At 39.5% G+C, this 19,462-nt stretch overlaps 1 protein-coding gene across 1 annotated transcript in view; it reads left to right on the top strand.

The window, feature by feature from the left end:
* Nucleotides 1–2,394: 2,394 nt before the first annotated feature.
* Nucleotides 2,395–19,462, top strand: part of TMEM47 (transmembrane protein 47) — a 178,997-nt gene continuing 161,929 nt past the window's right edge. Inside the window, exon 1 of the mRNA XM_044287711.1 lies at nucleotides 2,395–2,943. Coding sequence (XP_044143646.1) covers nucleotides 2,724–2,943 — 220 coding nt within the window. The 5' untranslated portion in view covers nucleotides 2,395–2,723. The remainder of the gene's footprint in view (nucleotides 2,944–19,462) is intronic.

Raw genomic sequence — 19,462 nt, 5'->3', positions numbered from 1 at the left:
CCAGGTGACCCTGACTCCCTCCGTGTCAAGTGTAGGGAGCCGGTGGTCGTGTCCCCTCACTATTATAGGGTGTTCAGGTGTTATAAAGTCGAGGAACAAGGATATGCAATCATCTACCATAGATATTTTTGCATAGGCTGAGCAGTTAGGGAGAGAGCCAGGTCTGTTGCAGGGCTTACCCTTTGGTTCGTTAGTTTTGGATCCAGTCAGTCGGATCTTCATTTTGTGTCTTCTAGTTTTCTGTACACCTTCCGTGACACTATCAGAGCTGTCAGTGTCTGAAGCAAAAGAAATATAATATGTTAGTAAATGCAGAACTTTATCATGTACTTACTCCAGCTTACATTTCTTTTTATACCAACACATCTGCTCCATAACAGAGCTATCACTGACTCTACACAAATGTATATGCTCAGCCCACACACTAACAGAGAGTGAACATGTTGCAATCCACTTCTATTCCATTGCCTTGGAATTGGTCGGGTTTTCTGCTGTCCAGTAAAATTTGTGAGCTCATAGCATAAGCAGTAATGTAGAAAGAATACAAAGTGACCATATATATGTACATATCCCACGCTGGGAACATTATAAGGCTACATGCACACGGCCATTTTTGGCACCAATTAAAGTCTATGGGGCTGTTCACATTGCTGTTTTTTTTAACAGCTGATGAATAGTGGCCGTCAAAAAATAGCATGTTTCACGGCCAGATGGACCCATTGAAATCAATGGGACTGTTTTTAATGACTTCTAAGCCAGGACCCGTCAAAAGGATGCTAAAAATGAGTATGCTAGTTCAATATGGCCCTTTAAGGGTTAAAAATAAATCACTCACCTGATCCACTTGCACGTGCAGAGGCAGTCGCTCCTCTTTTGATTGTGAAGGACCTGCCGAAAGACCTGCTCTCAGAGTGCTGAAGTCAACACGAGATCATGCTGGGAGCGCTCATTGATGTCATATCGCTTAGCGCAGGTTCCTCAGCAGATCCTTCACAATCATGAGAGGAACGACTGCGTTTGCATGTGCAAGTGGATGAGGTGAGTGATTTTTTTTTCTTTTCTGTTAAAACCCCCCCACAAAATATTGCAGCTGTAAACCACTATGGGGACATTATTACTGCTGTGGGCCACTATGGGGGACATTGGGGCCTCTATGGGGGACATTGGGGCCACTATGGGGGACATTATGGGCCACCATGAGGGACATTATTACTGGTGGGGGCCATTATGTGGGCATTATGGGCCACTATGAGGGACATTATTACTGCTGGGGGCCATGATGTATACTGCAGTGGTTGGGAGTTTATATAACTTTTAATGACCATGAAAACTAGATGCAAAACGGCCATTAAAAACAGAAAGATGGCTAGAAAACAGAGCCCTCCCCTTCTATCCTGCACTTCAGCACCTGGCCCTGCCAAATCTTACACAGAGGCACTTCAATGGTGGTCATGAATCAGACATGCGCAGTGAGGCCTTGAAGCTGAGATATACACCTCTGCTCACTCCGCATGCTGTGACTGGCTACAATGATGATGTGTCCCCCATGTGTCATGTGACCCACTGACATGAGGCATGGGGACATGTCACTCCTGCGGCTAGTCATTGGCTGCAGCACATTTGAGACAAGTCAAACCAGAAGTTGAGAAGTGGGACCAGAGTGTGGCAGTGGGAGACCAAAGGAGCCAAAACCGTGCAGTGGGGAGCAGATAAGTATGCTCTCTCCCCCACCTCTTACTACAAGGGCTGACTACAAGGGCTGACTGAAAGGGCCTCAAAGTGGATAACCCCTTTAAGATGCAAACTATTTGTTAATTTATTATTCATTTTAATTGAATAATCATTTAACAATATTGATAGAAAGTAATTAATTTTATATATACTACTAATAATAACAATAAGCATATTGAAGGCAAGGGCTTTATGTTGGTACACACTCACTAACAATTTGACTTTGGCATAGAAAATGTTGCAGGCACAAAGACACCTCTAAATGCAAAACTAGCAGACATGAAAAAATGTGCAAAAAATAAATAAAGAACTGCCTGGTGCTTCCATAAACATGTCACATTGTGTTTGCGCTATTTTCAACTTTAATCCAGACTGTGAAAATAACTGTGATTTTTGTTTTTCATCGACTATAGCTTCCACTTTTGAATGAAGCGACAGATTGAAACTTTGAATCCTACTCCTATCAGAGGAGACTGGAGGAAGCCATGAATAATATAACATAGCAGCTGCAGTCTGTGCACAGAGATGATGCAGATGTCAGAGCCGAAATCGCAGAGATAGACCTTTTCTGATACATGCCTCTCATTGTCACCATGCTGCCCTGCCTGTCCCTCCTCTGGAGCAGCCAGTGACGTCAGCAGTTTGGCCGGTGCCCTCTTTGCAGCCAGCAGGAGGAGAAGGAGAAAGCAGAGCAGAAAGAGGCAAAGAAAGAAGAGGAAGGAGGGAGGGAGTTATGCAAAGACGGAGGTCACTGGGTAACAGTCCTCTTCTGTCCTGGAGCAAGGAGCAGCCAGCAGCATCTGAATCAGGGGGAACAAGTGGGAGACGCAGGGGAAGGAGGCAGAGAAGAGCTCCAGCTCCTAGTGAAGGCATCAAATAAGCCTGCTCCACCTGCTCTCCTGCCAACACTTTCCTATCAGGTCTCTTGGCATCAGTGCTACCTTCTCCCTACTCTCTTCTCATATCCTGTGAGCTGATCCTGGGAGGGGAGCATGGCTTCATCTACCAGCGGGATGGAGGAAGTCCGCTCCTCGGTCCTCACCCCCCTCAAGCTGGTGGGACTTGTGTGCATCTTCCTGGCCCTGTGTCTGGATATCGGAGCCGTTCTGAGCCCAGCCTGGGTGACGGCGGACAACCAGTACTACCTGTCCCTTTGGGAGTCTTGTAAGAAACTAGGCAACGACTGGAAGTGTGATACAACCCTGCAGAGCGGTGAGCTACTTCTCCAGCTACCTACACACACCATCTGAGATCCACTGCTCCCTGAGGCTGAGACTTGTCACACTTTACCCTGCCCTTCTGAGGTCTCATCTTACTCTTCTGCATGTCACAATTCACATTTGTGTGGGTGTTTTCAGGATAGGACCTCTGGCTGGTCTATCTGCACCATAATCTGATCCAGTGTCCTACTGTATGTAGAAAGCCCCAGATAGATGGTTCCTATAGACAATATATATATATATATATATATATATATATATATATATATAGTATTTCATGTGGTGCCACTTTCCTTTGCTCGCTTGCTTATCTGCTATAGCTTTATATCTCTTTGATGCTGAGATCAATCTCAGGGTGTGTATTATCACAACATCTGTATTGATCTTAAGCATTTGACTTCAAGCCCTAACCCTTGTAAATATAAGTTTTCTGAGGGTGAAAAGTGACCTATACCCACCTCATACCACATTCCATGAGTTTTAGGGGCACTATGTCACATGCCGATTTATAATCCCCATCATTCCCACAGATACACAACACCTTTAGATGGAAATGGCTTGGTATGAAACTATTTGGCTAGCTTGCAATCCTCTCTCTGTATCATGCAGCACACCATTGTTTATTTCCCTGGACCCTTCACAATGATGAATATCAGTTTCCCCGAATGTGATCATAAGGAATGTGTTTGTCACGGGGTATTCCATGTGTTCCATATAATCCGGTTAACTATATAATTTCCATGGTTTATCCTTAAATTCTTATGTAGATGAGATGAATCATCAGCCTGATGCAGCAGGTCCCAGAGAGAATTCAGAGCCATTGGCAGTGAATGGCTAGAATTCTCTCACATACAAATATTCATTTTTAGAATATGATGGTGACAATAAAATAGCAGAAGTGCTTGTTATTTCTAAAGCAAATCCATTCTATTTGAATCCTAGAGGTAACCATTAGAGCTGGATTCATCTGTCAGCTGCACCTTCACTGAAAGGGTTATCTCTATAGTTGGCAATGGTTCCTTCTATATATGCTTCTGCATCATTAGCTTTTATGGAAGACTCATAATATACATTATGTTCTATTATATTCAGCAAAACGCAGGAATTAAAGTATATTATTTTAGCTTATCCAACTGTCTTCTAAACCCATCGCCATATTAGTCATTGCAACATTTTCTTTCAAATTCTTGTGATATTTAAGTGTTTCAAGTTGTTTCTTCTAAAAAATTATATTTGCTGCTTTTCTTACTGTGAGTAAAGTAAGGTTTTTAAGGTTTTTTTTTCTCTATACAATTTGTATCTTTCTTAAAAACAATTTCTTGAATATGGATTCTTACCACAGACAAAGCAATCATAGAAAGTCTTCTTATCAAGTGCCATCCATTGTCCCAGTTCATTGATTTGCCCTTTATAATACCCATGGTCACTAGACACATTTTCTTTCTACTTTGGGTGGGAAAGGGCTTAAAAAGAAGTATTTGCATTTGTTAGCAGCTGCATTTCTTCGCTGCCATGTTTTAGGGAATTGTGTGCTTCAGACTGTATGTGAATAAGTTGAGAGGCCATGACAAAGCTTGTTGAGGAGAATACAAGGTGCCTCACGCTCTCTCTGAAGGCTCAATTCATGTCAGCTGTCTTCTTTTTGTGCTGGCAAACAAAGGAATTGCTAGACAATATGAAAAGTGCTTCTTTTTCGCACACTCAAGTCTCAAACAAGAAACAGTTGTGATTTTTATCCACACCCCTGTATATTTGTCCTTATCCCTTTGTCGTTCACTTCTGTGAAAGTTTACACAAGGAGCTTCATTTCATTTCTTTTAGGCTAAGAAAAATATTGGACATTTCAAGGTCATTAGACAAGCCCAGGTTTCACTGGCTATTTCTTAAGTAAATGAATAATTATGCCTGAACAGACCCTTTATGTCTGACATCTGTAGCCTTCTCAGAGTGTATAAAGGGGCAGTTGTGGGGTTGTCATACCCCCTCCAAGCTCCATTTTTATCCTAATGATATGAGAAAAAAAAAGGAACTAGTGTAGAAAATGCGTTTCCAGAGAAAGAATAATTATGGTTAATCTGAAGATGGAAATGGAATTGAACAACTGGAGACATACCAAAGCCAGCATTGTCCTTACTATGGTTACCACAGTGCATTTCCTTTCTTACTTAACCAAAGCTCCTCATGTGGTAGCATTGAGAAGGCTCACATATTTGCTAGCTGGATGCCATTCAAGTTCTCATACAGTAATTGAAGCCTTTTTGAGTAGTGTTTTGTGCAAGTTGTTTTCCCATTTGGTTTGCTGTGGAATAATGTCCTAAACCAGCTATGCAAAAGCAGATTCCTGTGGCTGCTCTGTAAACACATCTCATGTGATTTTGGTTGCAAGTAAGCACTTTAGATATTTAGTATGTGCAGACCACGTTAGATTTTATCACAGAAATGTGTCTCCGAACACAAAATTAATATGTATCATATGTACTCTGTATATAATCTACTCTGTTTGCTTAGGGTATATAAAAACAGATCCAGGAATATAAATAAAGAGCTCAATGGCATAGGAGATAGGATGGAAGATAGATAAATCAATAGATAGATAATATATATGAGATAGATAGCTATGAGATGGATAGTAACAGATAGATAGATATGATAGATAGATAAATCAATAGATATGAGATATGAGATAGATAGCTATGAGATGGATAGTAAAAGATAGATAGATAGATAATATATATGAGGTAGATAGAAAGAGAGACAGATAGGTAGACAGACATAATAGAAGATAAATGCTGCAATATTGTTTGCATGATAGATACAGTCATGTGAAAAAATTAGGACACCCTTTGAAAGCATGTGGTTTTTTGTAACATTTTTAATAAAAGGTTATTTCATCTCCGTTTCAACAATACAGAGAGATTAAAGTAATCCAACTAAACAAAGAAAACTGAAGAAAAGTCTTTTCAAGATCTTCTGTAAATGTCATTCTACAAAAATGCCTATTCTAACTGAGGAAAAAGATAGGACACCCTTGCCCCTAATAGCGAGTGTTACCTCCTTTGGCTGAAATAACTGCAGTGAGACGGTTCTTGTAGCCATCTACCAGTCTTCGACATCGGTCTGAGGAAATTTTACCCCACTCCTCAATGCAGAACTTTTTCAGCTGTGAGATGTTTGAGGGGTTTCTTGCACGTACAGCCCTTTTCAAGTCACCCCACAGCATCTCAATGGGATTCAAAACTGGACTTTGACTTGGCCATTCCAGGACTCTCCATTTCTTCTTTTTCAGCCAATCTTTGGTTGATTTACTAGTATGTTTTGGGTCATTGTCATGTTGCATGGTCCAGTTCCGCTTCAGCTTTAATTTTCTAACTGATGGTCTCACATGTTCTTCAAGCACCTTCTGATACACAGTAGAATTCATCGTGGATTCTATGATGGTGAGCTGACCAGGTCCTGCTGCAGCAAAGCAGCCCCAAACCATGACACTTCCACCTCCATGCTTCACAGTTGGTATGAGGTTCTTTTCTTGGAATGCTGTGTTTGGTTTACGCCAAACATGTCCTCTGCTGTTGTGTCCAAATAATTCAATTTTGGACTCATCTGTCCAAAGAACATTATTCCAGAAGTCCTGGTCTTTGTCAACTTTATCTCTGGCAAATGTCAGTCTGGCCTCGATGTTTCTCTTGGAAAGCAAAGGTTTCCTCCTTGCACACCTCCCATGCAAGTTAAACTTGTACAGTCTCTTTCTGATTGTAGAGGCATGTACTTCTACATCAACAGTAGCCAGAGCCTGCTGTAGTTCTCGAGATGACACTTTAGGGTTTTTGGAGACCTCTTTTAGCATCTTGCGGTCTGCTCTTGGGGTGAACTTGCTGGGGCGACCAGTCCTGGGCATGTTGGCAGTTGTTTTGAAAGCCCTCCACTTGTAGACTATCTTCCGGACAGTGGAATGGCTGATTTCAAAATCTTTTGAGATCTTTTTAAATCCCTTCCCAGACTCATAGGCTGCTACAATCTTTTTTCTGAAGTCCTCTGACAGCTCTTTTGCTCTCACCATGGTGCTCACTCTCACTTCAACAGTCAGGAGCACACCAAACTAAATGTCTGAGGTTTAAATAGGGCAAGCCTCATTCAACATGCAGAGTAACGATCTACTAATTATGTGCACCTGGTGTGATATACCTGTGTGAGATCTGAGCCAATTTAAGAGGGAATACATGTGAGGGTGTCCTATCTTTTTCCTCAGTTAGAATAGGCATTTTTGTAGAATGACATTTACAGAAGATCTTGAAAAGACTTTTCTTCAGTTTTCTTTGTTTAGTTGGATTACTTTAATCTCTCTGTATTGTTGAAACGGAGATGAAATAACCTTTTATTAAAAATGTTACAAAAAACCACATGCTTTCAAAGGGTGTCCTAATTTTTTCACATGACTGTAGATAGATAGATAGATAGATATAGACAGGTAGATGTCTCCAATCAGGATTGTCAAGACCACATACTATATGCTCTCTTGACATCAATGCATAATCTGGATAGCCTTTCATTTTAAGTCATGTGTGTAGCTAGTTTGCTACAGTGATAAAAACTGATTGCTGAAGTTGTCTTCGTGGAAATTTAATGAATTTTAGAAAACCTTGTGATTCCTGTTACAATGGAAAAATCCTAAAGTATTAAAGGGGTTGTCTCATTTCAGCATATAGCATTTATTATTTAGATAAAGTTAATAGAAGCCACTTACTAATGTATTGTTATTATCTATATTGCTTCCTTTGCTGGTTAGATTCATTTTTCCATCACATTATACAATACTCATTTCCATGGTTACGACCAACCTGCAATCCAGCAGCGGTGGTCATGCTTGCATACTATAGAAAAAAAAAAAACACCAGTCTATGTGAGCTCCTATTGTTCCGGCCACCAGAGAGGCTGGCGCTTCTTCCTATAGTGTGCAAGCATGATCACTACTGATGGATTGCAGGGTGGTCAGTACCATGGAAATAAGCAGTGTATAATGTAATGGAAATATGAATCTAGCCAGCAAAGGAGGCAACATGGACAATCACAATACATTAGTAAGTGCCTTGTATTATATTTCTCTACACAATAAATGCCACTTGCTAAAGTGATACAACCCCTTTAAAGTGATAAAAATACAGTATTAAATATACTTACATTCTGTAGAGCTCTGTGGGGAACTTGGTGTCTTGGAATGCCATGATGTATCAATGTGGTGATGTGCACAGCATAACTAATGGCTATGGTGGTGAAACATGATGTAATGTAATACTATGCAAAAAGATGTTCTGGAACTGGTTTTGCATGGGAAATACTGCAGCAGACATGTCAGGAGAGGTGATAAATATCTAAAACATGGCAGGTTTGTTGTCATCTAATTTTTTCAAGGTTTCATTGCTAAATAAGCTGCTTTAGCCACCTTAAACAGTCACTGTCCTTTCACTTAATTTCATTTAATAGATAATGGTGTAACTAGCAAATTTCTAAATAACTTCATTTAAAAAAAAAATCTGCCTTCATCCACTGGAAAAAAGCTGTTAAAGGGCTTCTGTCACCCCACAACAGTCATTTTTTTTTTTTGGGCTAGTTACATTCATTATAGCGCGATATATGAGAATATAATGTTGTCACTTACTTTCATGCGGCCGTTTCTTGAGAAAACGAAGTTTTATAATATGCAAATCCGGTCTCTACCAGCAAGTAGGGCGTCTACTTGCTGGTAGCCGCCACAGAAAACCGCCCCCTCGTCGTGTTGATTGACAGGGCCAGCCGTGATCTCCTCCTCCGGCCGGCCCTGTCAGTATTTCAAAAATCGCACGCCTCTGTTCATTCGGCGCAGGTGCTCTGAGATGAGGAGGCTCGTCTCCTCAGAACTCCCTCAGTGCGCCTGCGCCGATGACATCACCGAAAGAGAAGACATCATCGGCGCAGGTGCACTGAGGGAATTCTGAGGAGACGAGCCTCCTCATCTCAGAGCGCCTGCGCCGAATGAACAGAGGCGTGCGATTTTTGAAATACTGACAGGGCCGGCCGGAGGAGGAGATCACGGCTGGCCCTGTCAATCAACACGACGAGGGGGCGGTTTTCTGTGGCGGCTACCAGCAAGTAGACGCCCTACTTGCTGGTAGAGACCGGATTTGCATATTATAAAACTTCGTTTTCTCAAGAAACGGCCGCATGAAAGTAAGTGACAACATTATATTCTCATATATCACGCTATAATGAATGTAACTAGCCCAAAAAAAATAAAAAATGACTGTTGTGGGGTGACAGAAGCCCTTTAAGTCATGGCCACTAAAAGTCTCACTTGCACCTAATTTTCAGCCCACTGCCTGTTGTCAGGCAAGATCCATCCCCAGTAACAGTGTCACAGAAGATGGCTGAGAGGAAGTGAGGGAGGCGGACAAATCTTGCCTATCACTAAATGGGATCTTCACCTCCTTATCTGTTGTGTGAGCTCTGGAACTAAAAACAAACATAGTGGGAAGTAAGGGAAAACAGTACACAGCAGTGCAATGCTTGCATATTTTGCAAAAGCGAGACACCCCCTGCTTCTGAGTGAAATGTATCTAGCTGTGTAGCTGTAGCAGGGAATAATAAGTTATGATTGTACCAAGAAGCACAGTGATTGTGCAAACTTTTTTTTTTGTTATATATTCTTTATTTTTCAATTTTCTTTGTATAATCACGTAACAAAGAAGCATTAAGATGATACATAGATGAGAACAAAAGGTAACAATACATGGAAATGTCAGCATTCAAGTTCAGATAGTACCAGTCTTTGCTAGATAAGTATATATTAGGATCACCTGCAGCGTTCTCTGAACTGGTCTCATATATTTTGCAGTACCATGGAAACACTTAATAGAAGAAAAAGGAGAGTAAGAGAAGCAAAAATAAAAGAAGAAGGCAGAAAAGAGAGATAGAGGGGGGGGGGGAGAAGGGGAGAGGAGGGAGGGGGATGCTACTGGGTAACTATGCCACAAATATAGGTGACATCGCTACCGTTTGGCTAGGATCCGTCTACGTCAAGGCTTTTTTTTTTTTTACTCAGGTGTGCCTTGAACTACCTAAAAGTAATTTTTAATGTTTAATCAATTCATGTGAGTATGGTCAAAATGTGCAGATTTAGCAGTCCTGAATTAGCTTTTGAACTGCATTTATTGTTTGTGTGTGTCATGGTAGTTCTTTGAATTGAGTAATTTAGCCCATAGCCCTGTGGAAAATCACAAATACCACATCATGTTGTCTTTATTAATTTAGTCATGTGACAAATTAAACTAATTAATACATTAACAAACTCAGCACTAGTACTTCTATAATGTCATCCATGTTCTCCCATGATGATATACATAGTCCACAAAACTATATCCTGTTTATTGGTTAATGTTGTCATAGTTTCTGATGCTCAGCCTTAAGCTCCAATGAAAAAAACAAAATGAATCATGCAGTGTTTAGTGAACATTGTTCTTTTATGTCTGTTGAGAAATTGAAAAAACAACATTTACTTCGAGTTAACAGCTAATTAACAAACAGTAATAATGTTTAAAAAAAAAGATGTTAAACAACAACAACCATCCAATAAACACTGATTCTGATTTATCAAGACCGGCTAAGCCAATCTTGATATCCTAGCCGGATTAAATTAATTTAGGCACATTCCTCGTCATAAATGAAATGCATCCTCCACATTGAAATCTAAGCCTGCTGGTAGCTGGAGTAGTTTTCAGTCATTTACTCCATGTGATGATAAATGTGCTGGGCCAGATGGCCCTGCCCATGCTCCACCCTCAGTTTGCCCCGTTATTGGAAAAAGGAGAGGGCAGTGTCAATTGTGACTAAATTTAATCACAATGGAGTTTAAAAAGTTCCTAAACAATTTTTTTTAAAACTTTTTTATGCCAAACAACAGGCGTGTGGGGACGATAAATCCTCCCTAAGTCTTTTGAAACTCTTACATTGACGTATTGCCCATCATTCAGGTAACTAATGTGCCTGGAAAATTGCCCATTTTCTCTTGTCACAGTCCTTTGTGAGCTAAACAGGCTGCACTGACACATAGTTACAAAGTATCAGAACAGGTAAACTCTGGACAGGTTTTCAAACAAAAACCTAACAGTAAGGAAAACTAAAAGGGTTTTTTAGGATTTTTATACTGATGACCTATCCTCATTATAAGCACAAAAGGAATCGTGACCAGCATCTTCTCTTTTCTGCAAGTTTTATTCCAGTTCACATAGAACAAAAGACAATGTTTGGCTTACCCTATGTCAAGCCTTTCTCAAGCCATGGCTTGAGAAACGCTTGACATAAGCCGAAACATTGCCTTGTGTTATGTGTGAACTGGAATAAAACTTGTGGAAAAGAGAAGATGCTCGTCATGATTCCTTTTATTCTTTACAGTTTGGAGCGGAGAGGAGAATGACCGCTGGTGACCGCGCATCTTACTAAAAACTGGGACATTGGTGCTGTCTTCATATATTATCGTCTATCCTCATGATAAGTCATCATTATATGATCGGTGGGGGTCCGACATCCAGGACCCCCGCTGATCAACTGTTTTGAGATGGCAGTGGTGCTCCTTTGAATGCTGCTGCCTTCCCTGTCCTCACCAAGCACGGTGCCGTACATTGTATAACGGCTGTGCCTGGTATCGCGCTCAGCCCTATTCACTTGAATGGGGCTGAGCTGCGCCTAAGCCACTTGACAGATTAACGTGTCATCACTGGCCTAGGGAAAGCAGAGAGAAGGCCGCGGTGCTCACAAGAACAATCAGATACTGATGACCTATCCACAGTACAGGTCATCAGTATAAATATCTCGGAAAACCCCTTTAATAATCATTTAAGGTGTTATCTTGTAAGGACTCAGAGTACGTAAAAAAAAATAAAAGTAGCAAAACTTCACTGATCTCACTCAATGATCACAGAAGTGAGTGCCGAGTACCATGTGCCCACACATGGAATAAAGACTAGTATAGTTTTATAGGTTATTAATAAATCCACTCTGACCCCTTTACCAAAAATGTTTCCTTGCTGGACAAACCCTTTAAATGAGTTACCTCATGAAGACAACCCCTGTCCATATGTTGTATTATAACATATTGAAGAGGAAGCACTCTCATGTACCACTCTATAAGAGTGGCTTCCCTTGTGGCAAACCCACAAATCACAAGGATGGCAATTCTTCTAAACAGCTACTAGGTAATAATACTTTTCCCCTGCATAGGCCACAGCAGAGGAAATGTCTGGCCAGACAAGGAAGGTAGAAGATGACCAAGTATGGTGGGTGTAAGATTACCTTTGCAAGATGCGACTACTTATCCATAACAGTCTTCTAAGCACTTCACCCATTTGACCTATTTGTTATACTATTCTACTATACTCTATATCTATCCTAAGTGCCCCATGGTCAACAATATTTTCAATCGGCAATTCCTAAGTATTTCTCTAATAGAGTTCTGTGACCGTCTGTGTGTATTAGGTGTAACCGGTGATCAGGGTTTGGATTGTGTGCATTAATCATCTTGTTTCAAACTTATCCAAGTGCTTCTTTATCTATCTATCTATATTTCATCTATCTTGTATCTATCTCATATCTATCTATCTATCTATCTATCTATCTATCTATCTATCTGTCATTATTTACCTCTGATAATACCAACTTTTTTCAAAATTGTGCAGAATCCCATTCACTTTCTAGACTGTCTTTGTTATGTAAATTGCATTCCATTTTACTGAAACTGCTGATGTTGGTCACATGCTGACAAGTTCCAATGTGTGATTACAGAGCAGTAGCAAGCCTTGCACCCTGTAGCAACAGTGTATGTTCTGTGTGTAGCACTTTCCATTGACAGGTCTGTGAAATAGCTTATTTCTAGCAAAACAAGCACAGGAGGACAGAGCCTGGCTGTTCTGAACTGCGTCAGGCATGAGTCACATCATACATTAAATCCTGTCTGGATATGGACTTGCCAATGGCACACTTCTAAATGCTACATTTGTAGATATACAGTATATTCAGGCACAGAATCGTCCTTATTTAAGATAAGGAATAGCCAACTTGGCAATTGTTATCACATTTATTATCTTATATTTGCAAATAAAACCTAATGTAAAATCAAACAGAAAGTCGTCTGCAGTAGTCAAGTTTGACATGTCATTGCTACAGGGGACTAAATAAAGACTACTGGAGTGGTGGGGGCATGGAACAGGTGACTAAAGCTTTATTTATTTATTTATTTTTTGACTGTATACATTTTTCTGTTCCTTGCAATTTTTTTTATTTATTCCTGGACTATCACTTTAAAAGACGTTGGGTGGTTAAATCCAATGACGTGTCTTGTGATATTCACATTCATAGTACATTAGTAGCTGTGAATGATTTTTTTTCCTTTAAGATCCTGGCAACCACATTGCAGAAAGCTGATGTTGTGGGATTTCAACCTGCATTCTGGGAAACAGTGTGCAATATAATGACCTAGGGATGTGCAAATCAACTTCGGATGAAACATCTGAAGGCGATTCGCATAAAACTTAGTTTCAATACTGTACGGAGCGAGCGCTCCGTACAGTATTCGAATGTATTGGCTCTGGTGAGCCAAAGTTATTACTTTGTGAAGCTTTGCGAGACTTCGCATAATAACTTCAGAAATTGATTTATATTGTAAAAAAAACATTTACCGAACTCGGGTTTGGTTTCAAGGTACCACTTGGAACTGAACCCGAGTTCGGGAAATGGTGTTTCACAGTTTAAATACATTTCTAAAGTTATTATGCGAAGTCTCACAAGACTTCGCAAAGTAATAACTTCGGCTCATCAGAGCCAATACATTCTAATACTGTACGGAGCGCTCGCTCCGTACAGTATTGAAACTAAGTTGTATGCGAAGCATCCGAAGTCGATTTGCTCATCCTTAATTATGAACACCATATGACTAAATCATAATTCTGAACGTGCATGTATTACACAGACACATATAACTGCCAGGCTTAACTGTCTCCAAGTTTTTACAAATGTCAGTTTATAGTGCTTTATATCCATTTTTTTGTATGCATGAAAGGATATAACTGAACAAAAAGAAAGTAATTTAAATACCCTTATTCACATTAAGGTTTCTAATTAACCCTTGTCATTATGTTACTTCTGATAATATGTCTGATCCATACAGATATTGCCAATTGACACTTAGAAGACATGGCGAAGTGTCAGTCATAATCCTATAAAATAAAGATGACTTTACTATTTGGAAGTTATGTGCGCAGTTATGATGAGATAATGTAAAAATGGATCATTCATAGGAGAATATCTTTAGTTTATAGTGAAGTATGTTCTAAAGCAGGGGTGCAAAACCTGCGGCCCGGGGACCAAATGCGGCCCTTGATACCATTATGTGTGGCCCCCAACCATCTAGTAACAGAAGTGTATGTCTATGTCTTGTGGCTGCTCACATGTATCTATCATGTATTCTCCCATTAGATGGGAGTCCTATAACTGTAACTAGACATTAATGGTATATACTGTATGTACAATATGCCATAAATACAGTATTTAAGTTGGTAATACCCCTTTAGATTTTATTTTTGTCCCTTGCCATTGGTTCAGTCTGACAATGTGGCCCCCACCCAGAATTTTTTAAATCAAGGAACTCAAGAAAAAGTTGTGCAAATAAAAATATGTATTTTTTATTCCATCCTTTTAGATACACATATGTTATGTTGTGGCCAGCGTTTTGGTCTTGTTCACGGCCGTTACAACATGAGAAAGTCATGGAGGACGTGTGCCCCCGCCCAGATAACATTGTACACTCCTGTTCTAAAGTGATGCTAGAATGCAGGCATGTTCCCATTACCAGTCCAGTAAAAAGATTTATTGATCTTTTATGTTCTATTATGCAAATGAACACCTTAAAGTGTAACTGTCTTTTTAGAATAGGATGTCATGTGTGTATACATGAGTGATAGCTATTATATGACTTGTATCTGAAATATTTTAGCACTTTTAGACCAAGTACTCGATCTATAGTTTTCAGCTGTTCCTGAGCTAGTGGGTGGAGTTAGCAATAATGAGGTCTACCCATAGACTGTGCATTGAGACAGGAGATTCTGCTACAATACCTCTCTCTCAGTCAGTATCATATAGGATATTATAGGGAAGTGGTGAGCAAAATGTATAGGAATAAAGTAGAGATGAGCGAATCCATTTGTTAGAATCGAAATCCAAATTCTTATTCGGTTAAAGAGAGAGGGTTTTCTATTAGGGTAGAATCAATTCATACCAAATCAAATTTCTTGGCTGATTCAGACGAATCGGACTGAAACAAATTTTCGGAAATTCACTCTTGAACAAAGCAGTTGGGTGAGATATAACATTTACTATTACCTGCTGAATCAATGTCTCTCTAGGTTGCTCACTCCTCTTTCCCCTCCCTTTTCTGTATACTTCTATTGGATGATGTAATCTTTCAATGAGTAGGCATCCTATCTTGGTCTCTCTATGGATTTATCATAGACTTCAGAGAGAATAATGGTTTAGGGAAAAAGGGGGTGTGGGCTGATAACTGGAGAATATGGTATGTAGTTTATTTTCATATTTACCTGTAATATTGACTTATGCAAAGTTGTATGAAATAATGACCATTTAAGCAACTGTGTAGAATATCTCAGCTCTAGTGTATGTTGACCTTTGTGTCTCTAAAGTAGTAGACAACAAACAAACGATGTGTAGTTGATCTTGCAGACATATGCCCTTCCATCCACCCTCTACTATCCCCTATATACATTCATTATGTTATCAAGTAAGGGATAGATAGAAAGGAAAACAAAGGCAGGATATACATGCAGGAGACACATGTGAGCCCCACAAACAAAAATAGTCAATGGGATGCATTAGATATCATTGATTTCCATCATATGATGGATCTGGTACTTTTTTTTTAAGTTGATCTGTTCCTAGACCTGAGTAGAAAAATGTAAAACATACTGCACATGTTAACCTAGCTTTAGAATGATTGCAAAAATACATAGCCTTTAATCAGAACTTTAGAAAAATCGGTTGAGGAAATCTAGCTGTTGTTTCCTAAGGCTAGCTGGAGAGTAAAAACTGGTAGTAAAAAGCTGTGATTTGATTCTGGTACTGGCTGTGAAGAATATCTCCAGTGTTTGTTTTATAATGGCCTTTATAAATCTTTTGAAAATACTGAAACTCTGCTTTTACCCTAACCCTCTTTTTCGGTTAATTATGGTTAGGCAGCAAGATCTGCAGTAGGTATATTGGAGTTATGGAACAGCCTTTACTAATAGCTTAGACAGTCAAATGTTAATAACAACATTGTTACTTTTGAAGTGAGGTTTGATGTTAATACATGGTTTAGACTTGTCATACAAACTCCCTTCTCTTACAAAATCCCAAACCTTTATTGCAATGAATCATAAAGGCCTCGTTCACACTTCAGTGTTTGGTTAGTGATTTCCATCAGTGATTTGTGAGCCAAAACCAGAAGTGGAGCCTCCACAGACATGAGGTAGAAGGGAAAGATCTGCTCCTGTTCTGTGTTTAGAGCTTGCACCTGGTTTTGGCTCACAAATCACTGATGGAAATCACTGACTAAACACTGAAGTGTGAACAAGGCCAAAGTCTTAAACTTGATGATGATAGAAAAGGTAGTTATCTTTTTCAGACTGGAAAATTTTAAACATGTTATTTAAAAGTTTTATAGTTTGATGTTTACCATGACATCATGAATTTGTTGTTTGATATACCTGTACAAATTAAGTACATGTATTGTACTGTAAATTTATAGAAAAATAAAATAAAGCTAGGCTATTCACTGTCCCTCAGGCTGTACTAGTAGTTCTTGGCATTACTTTGTTACCATATGTGCCTTATTTAGAGTATTCTCAGTTAGTTTCTAAAATTTGGCAGGATACTAAAGCAGAGTCTAAATAGTTCATTGACATTAACATAGAAGCTAAAAATCGGGATTAAAATACTCATTTAAAAAAAAAAAATATATATGTAGTTTTAAGGTATCCTAATTACATTTATGATGAGGCTGTACCACTGCATTAATGACCTTCCTTTAGGTCTTCCACATGATTTCTGGTGCTTTCCATCAGTACAGAAAACCATATAAAACACTAAGGTTCCAATCTTTAAACTTTTGACACAATATGGAAGTAAAGTGAAAAAAAAAACAACATAATATACTGCAATATGAATCAACACTACCATATGCAAAACTTCACAAAAATTCCAAAAAGGAATATATTTTAAATAGCAGTTTTTGCAGTATGCCTTTTGATTATTGCAAACTGGTCCATCATGATATGTTTTTTTTTTTCACAAAAACCTTCAAACAAAAAAGAGTGCACAGACAGCTTGAGGGGGGGCATTTATCTATTAAAAATGATCAAAATTGTCAGTTTTTGCCTTAAAAAAGTCGCAAGTCATGGCAATTGCACCAGTTTCTGACACATTTGGTCAACTTTTGCGACATTTGATAATCCTTGCCACTTTTCACAGTGGTCTAGGTTTAATGGCTAAAACTTAGCTTAGACCTGAATTATAATATTTACTATGTGTAACTTTTACAAAAGTCGAAAAAAAGTCACAACCTAAACCAGGGCAACCCCCTGGTGTACTTTTACACAATGGGGTGTACACCACATTGTACTCACACTAAATATGTTATTAAGGGGCACCATTTGGTACAGGCACACAAAGCAAAGACAGGCTTAAAGAGGACCTTTCACCAGAAAAAAAGTATCTAAACTGACTATACAGACATGTAGAGCGGCACCCAGGGATCCCCCTGCACTTACTGTTATCCCCGGGCGCCGCTCCGTTCTCCGGTATGTTCCTAGTTAGGCTCCACCCAGGGGAACCTGCCAGCGTCTCTTTCTCCTATGCTGTAGCGCTGGCCAATCACAGCGCTCAGCTCATGGCGGCGCCCAGGGATAACAGTAAGTGCAGGGGGATCCCTGGGCGCCGCTCTACACTTCTGTATAGTCAGTTTAGATACTTTTTTCTGGTGAAAGGTCCTCTTTAAAACTGACACAGAAACAACTGCAAATGATAAATCTCTCCCTTAATTCTTACCAAACGTAACATGTTGAAAATGCAGGCCTCTGTGAATTGGACTTGTGCATTATTCTGCTAAAAGAGGTTACTGCCATTAATCAATACCATTGCTACTTTTTTTTTTGCGGACCCATTGAAATGAATGGTTCCGCATACGGTCCTAAAAAAAAACGGAACAGACACGGAAAGAAAATACGTTTGTGTTCATGAGCCATTAAGTTGTTATTTTTCAGTATTGAGATCTGGCATTCTGAATGGAGAGAGATCGGTTCAGGATGCATCAGGATGTCTTCCGTTCCATCAGCATTCTGTTTAGTGACCAGACACAAAACCACTGCAAGCTGCAGTTCTGTGTCCGCTCATAAAAACGGTAAAATACAATGTAAGTCAATGGTGACAGATCTGTTTTTTTAGGAGCCTAAAAAAAACGGATCCGTCGCCCATTGAATTTTAATGTATTTAGTGACAGATCCATTTTTTACGTTTTTATTTCACACAACCGCATCCTAATGGAATGGATGCATCCTGATGTACAAAATCAAAACGGATCCTCTGCCAGATCTCAATACCGGAATTAACATAATTTTGAAAATAGCCTAGTTCAGGTGAAACAAATGATATAAAAGAAAATGTAATTCATTAGACAATGCTATCCGCTAACATTGCCACATGGTCCAGTTCTGATGCTCACATGCCTTTTGTGGACTCTTGATGGTCAGCTTGGGCACTCTGATTGGTCTGACCATATAGTCCATAGGCAGCAAGCTGTGGTGCATGGTGTGCTTTGACATCTATCATAGCCTTGTATTAACTTTTTTTAACCAATTTTTACTACAGTAGCTTTTCTTTAGGATCAGACCAGACATGTTAGTCTTTGCTCTTCATTTGTATTATGTGTTGGGCAGCCATAACCTTGTTTCCAGTTCACTTGTTGTCCTTCTTTGGATACTTTAAAGGGGTTGTCTCACTTCAGAAAGTGGCACTTAAAAAAAAGGTAGAGGAAGTTAATACAAGCCACTTTCTAATGTATTGTGATTGTCCATATTGCTTCCTTTGCTGGCTGGATTCATTTTTCCATCACATTACAGCCTGCTGGTTTCTATGGTTATGACCATCCTGCATTCCAGCAACTGTGGTCGTGCTTGCACACTATAGGAAAAAGCGTCAGCTACTTTGGTGGCTGGGACCGTGGGAGCGCACATAGGCAAATGCTTTTGTTTATTGCCTGACATTTAACAATCCTGTTAAAGGAAGTTTTTCTGCAGACAATGTTAAGTAGGAGTTCTGAAGAGCTGTTTAAAAGGGTTGTGCAGTTGCATAATATTGATTATTGCAAATCATTTTTATTTTCTATAGTGAGTTGAGCACTATCTAATAAATAAAGCTAAGTGTATGTGTGTATGTCACAGTAA

Source organism: Bufo gargarizans, chromosome 3 (genome assembly GCF_014858855.1).
Source record: "Bufo gargarizans isolate SCDJY-AF-19 chromosome 3, ASM1485885v1, whole genome shotgun sequence".
NCBI lineage: Eukaryota > Metazoa > Chordata > Amphibia > Anura > Bufonidae > Bufo > Bufo gargarizans.
Note: the sequence above shows the minus strand (reverse complement) of the source record. Positions and strands in the feature narration are given on the sequence as shown.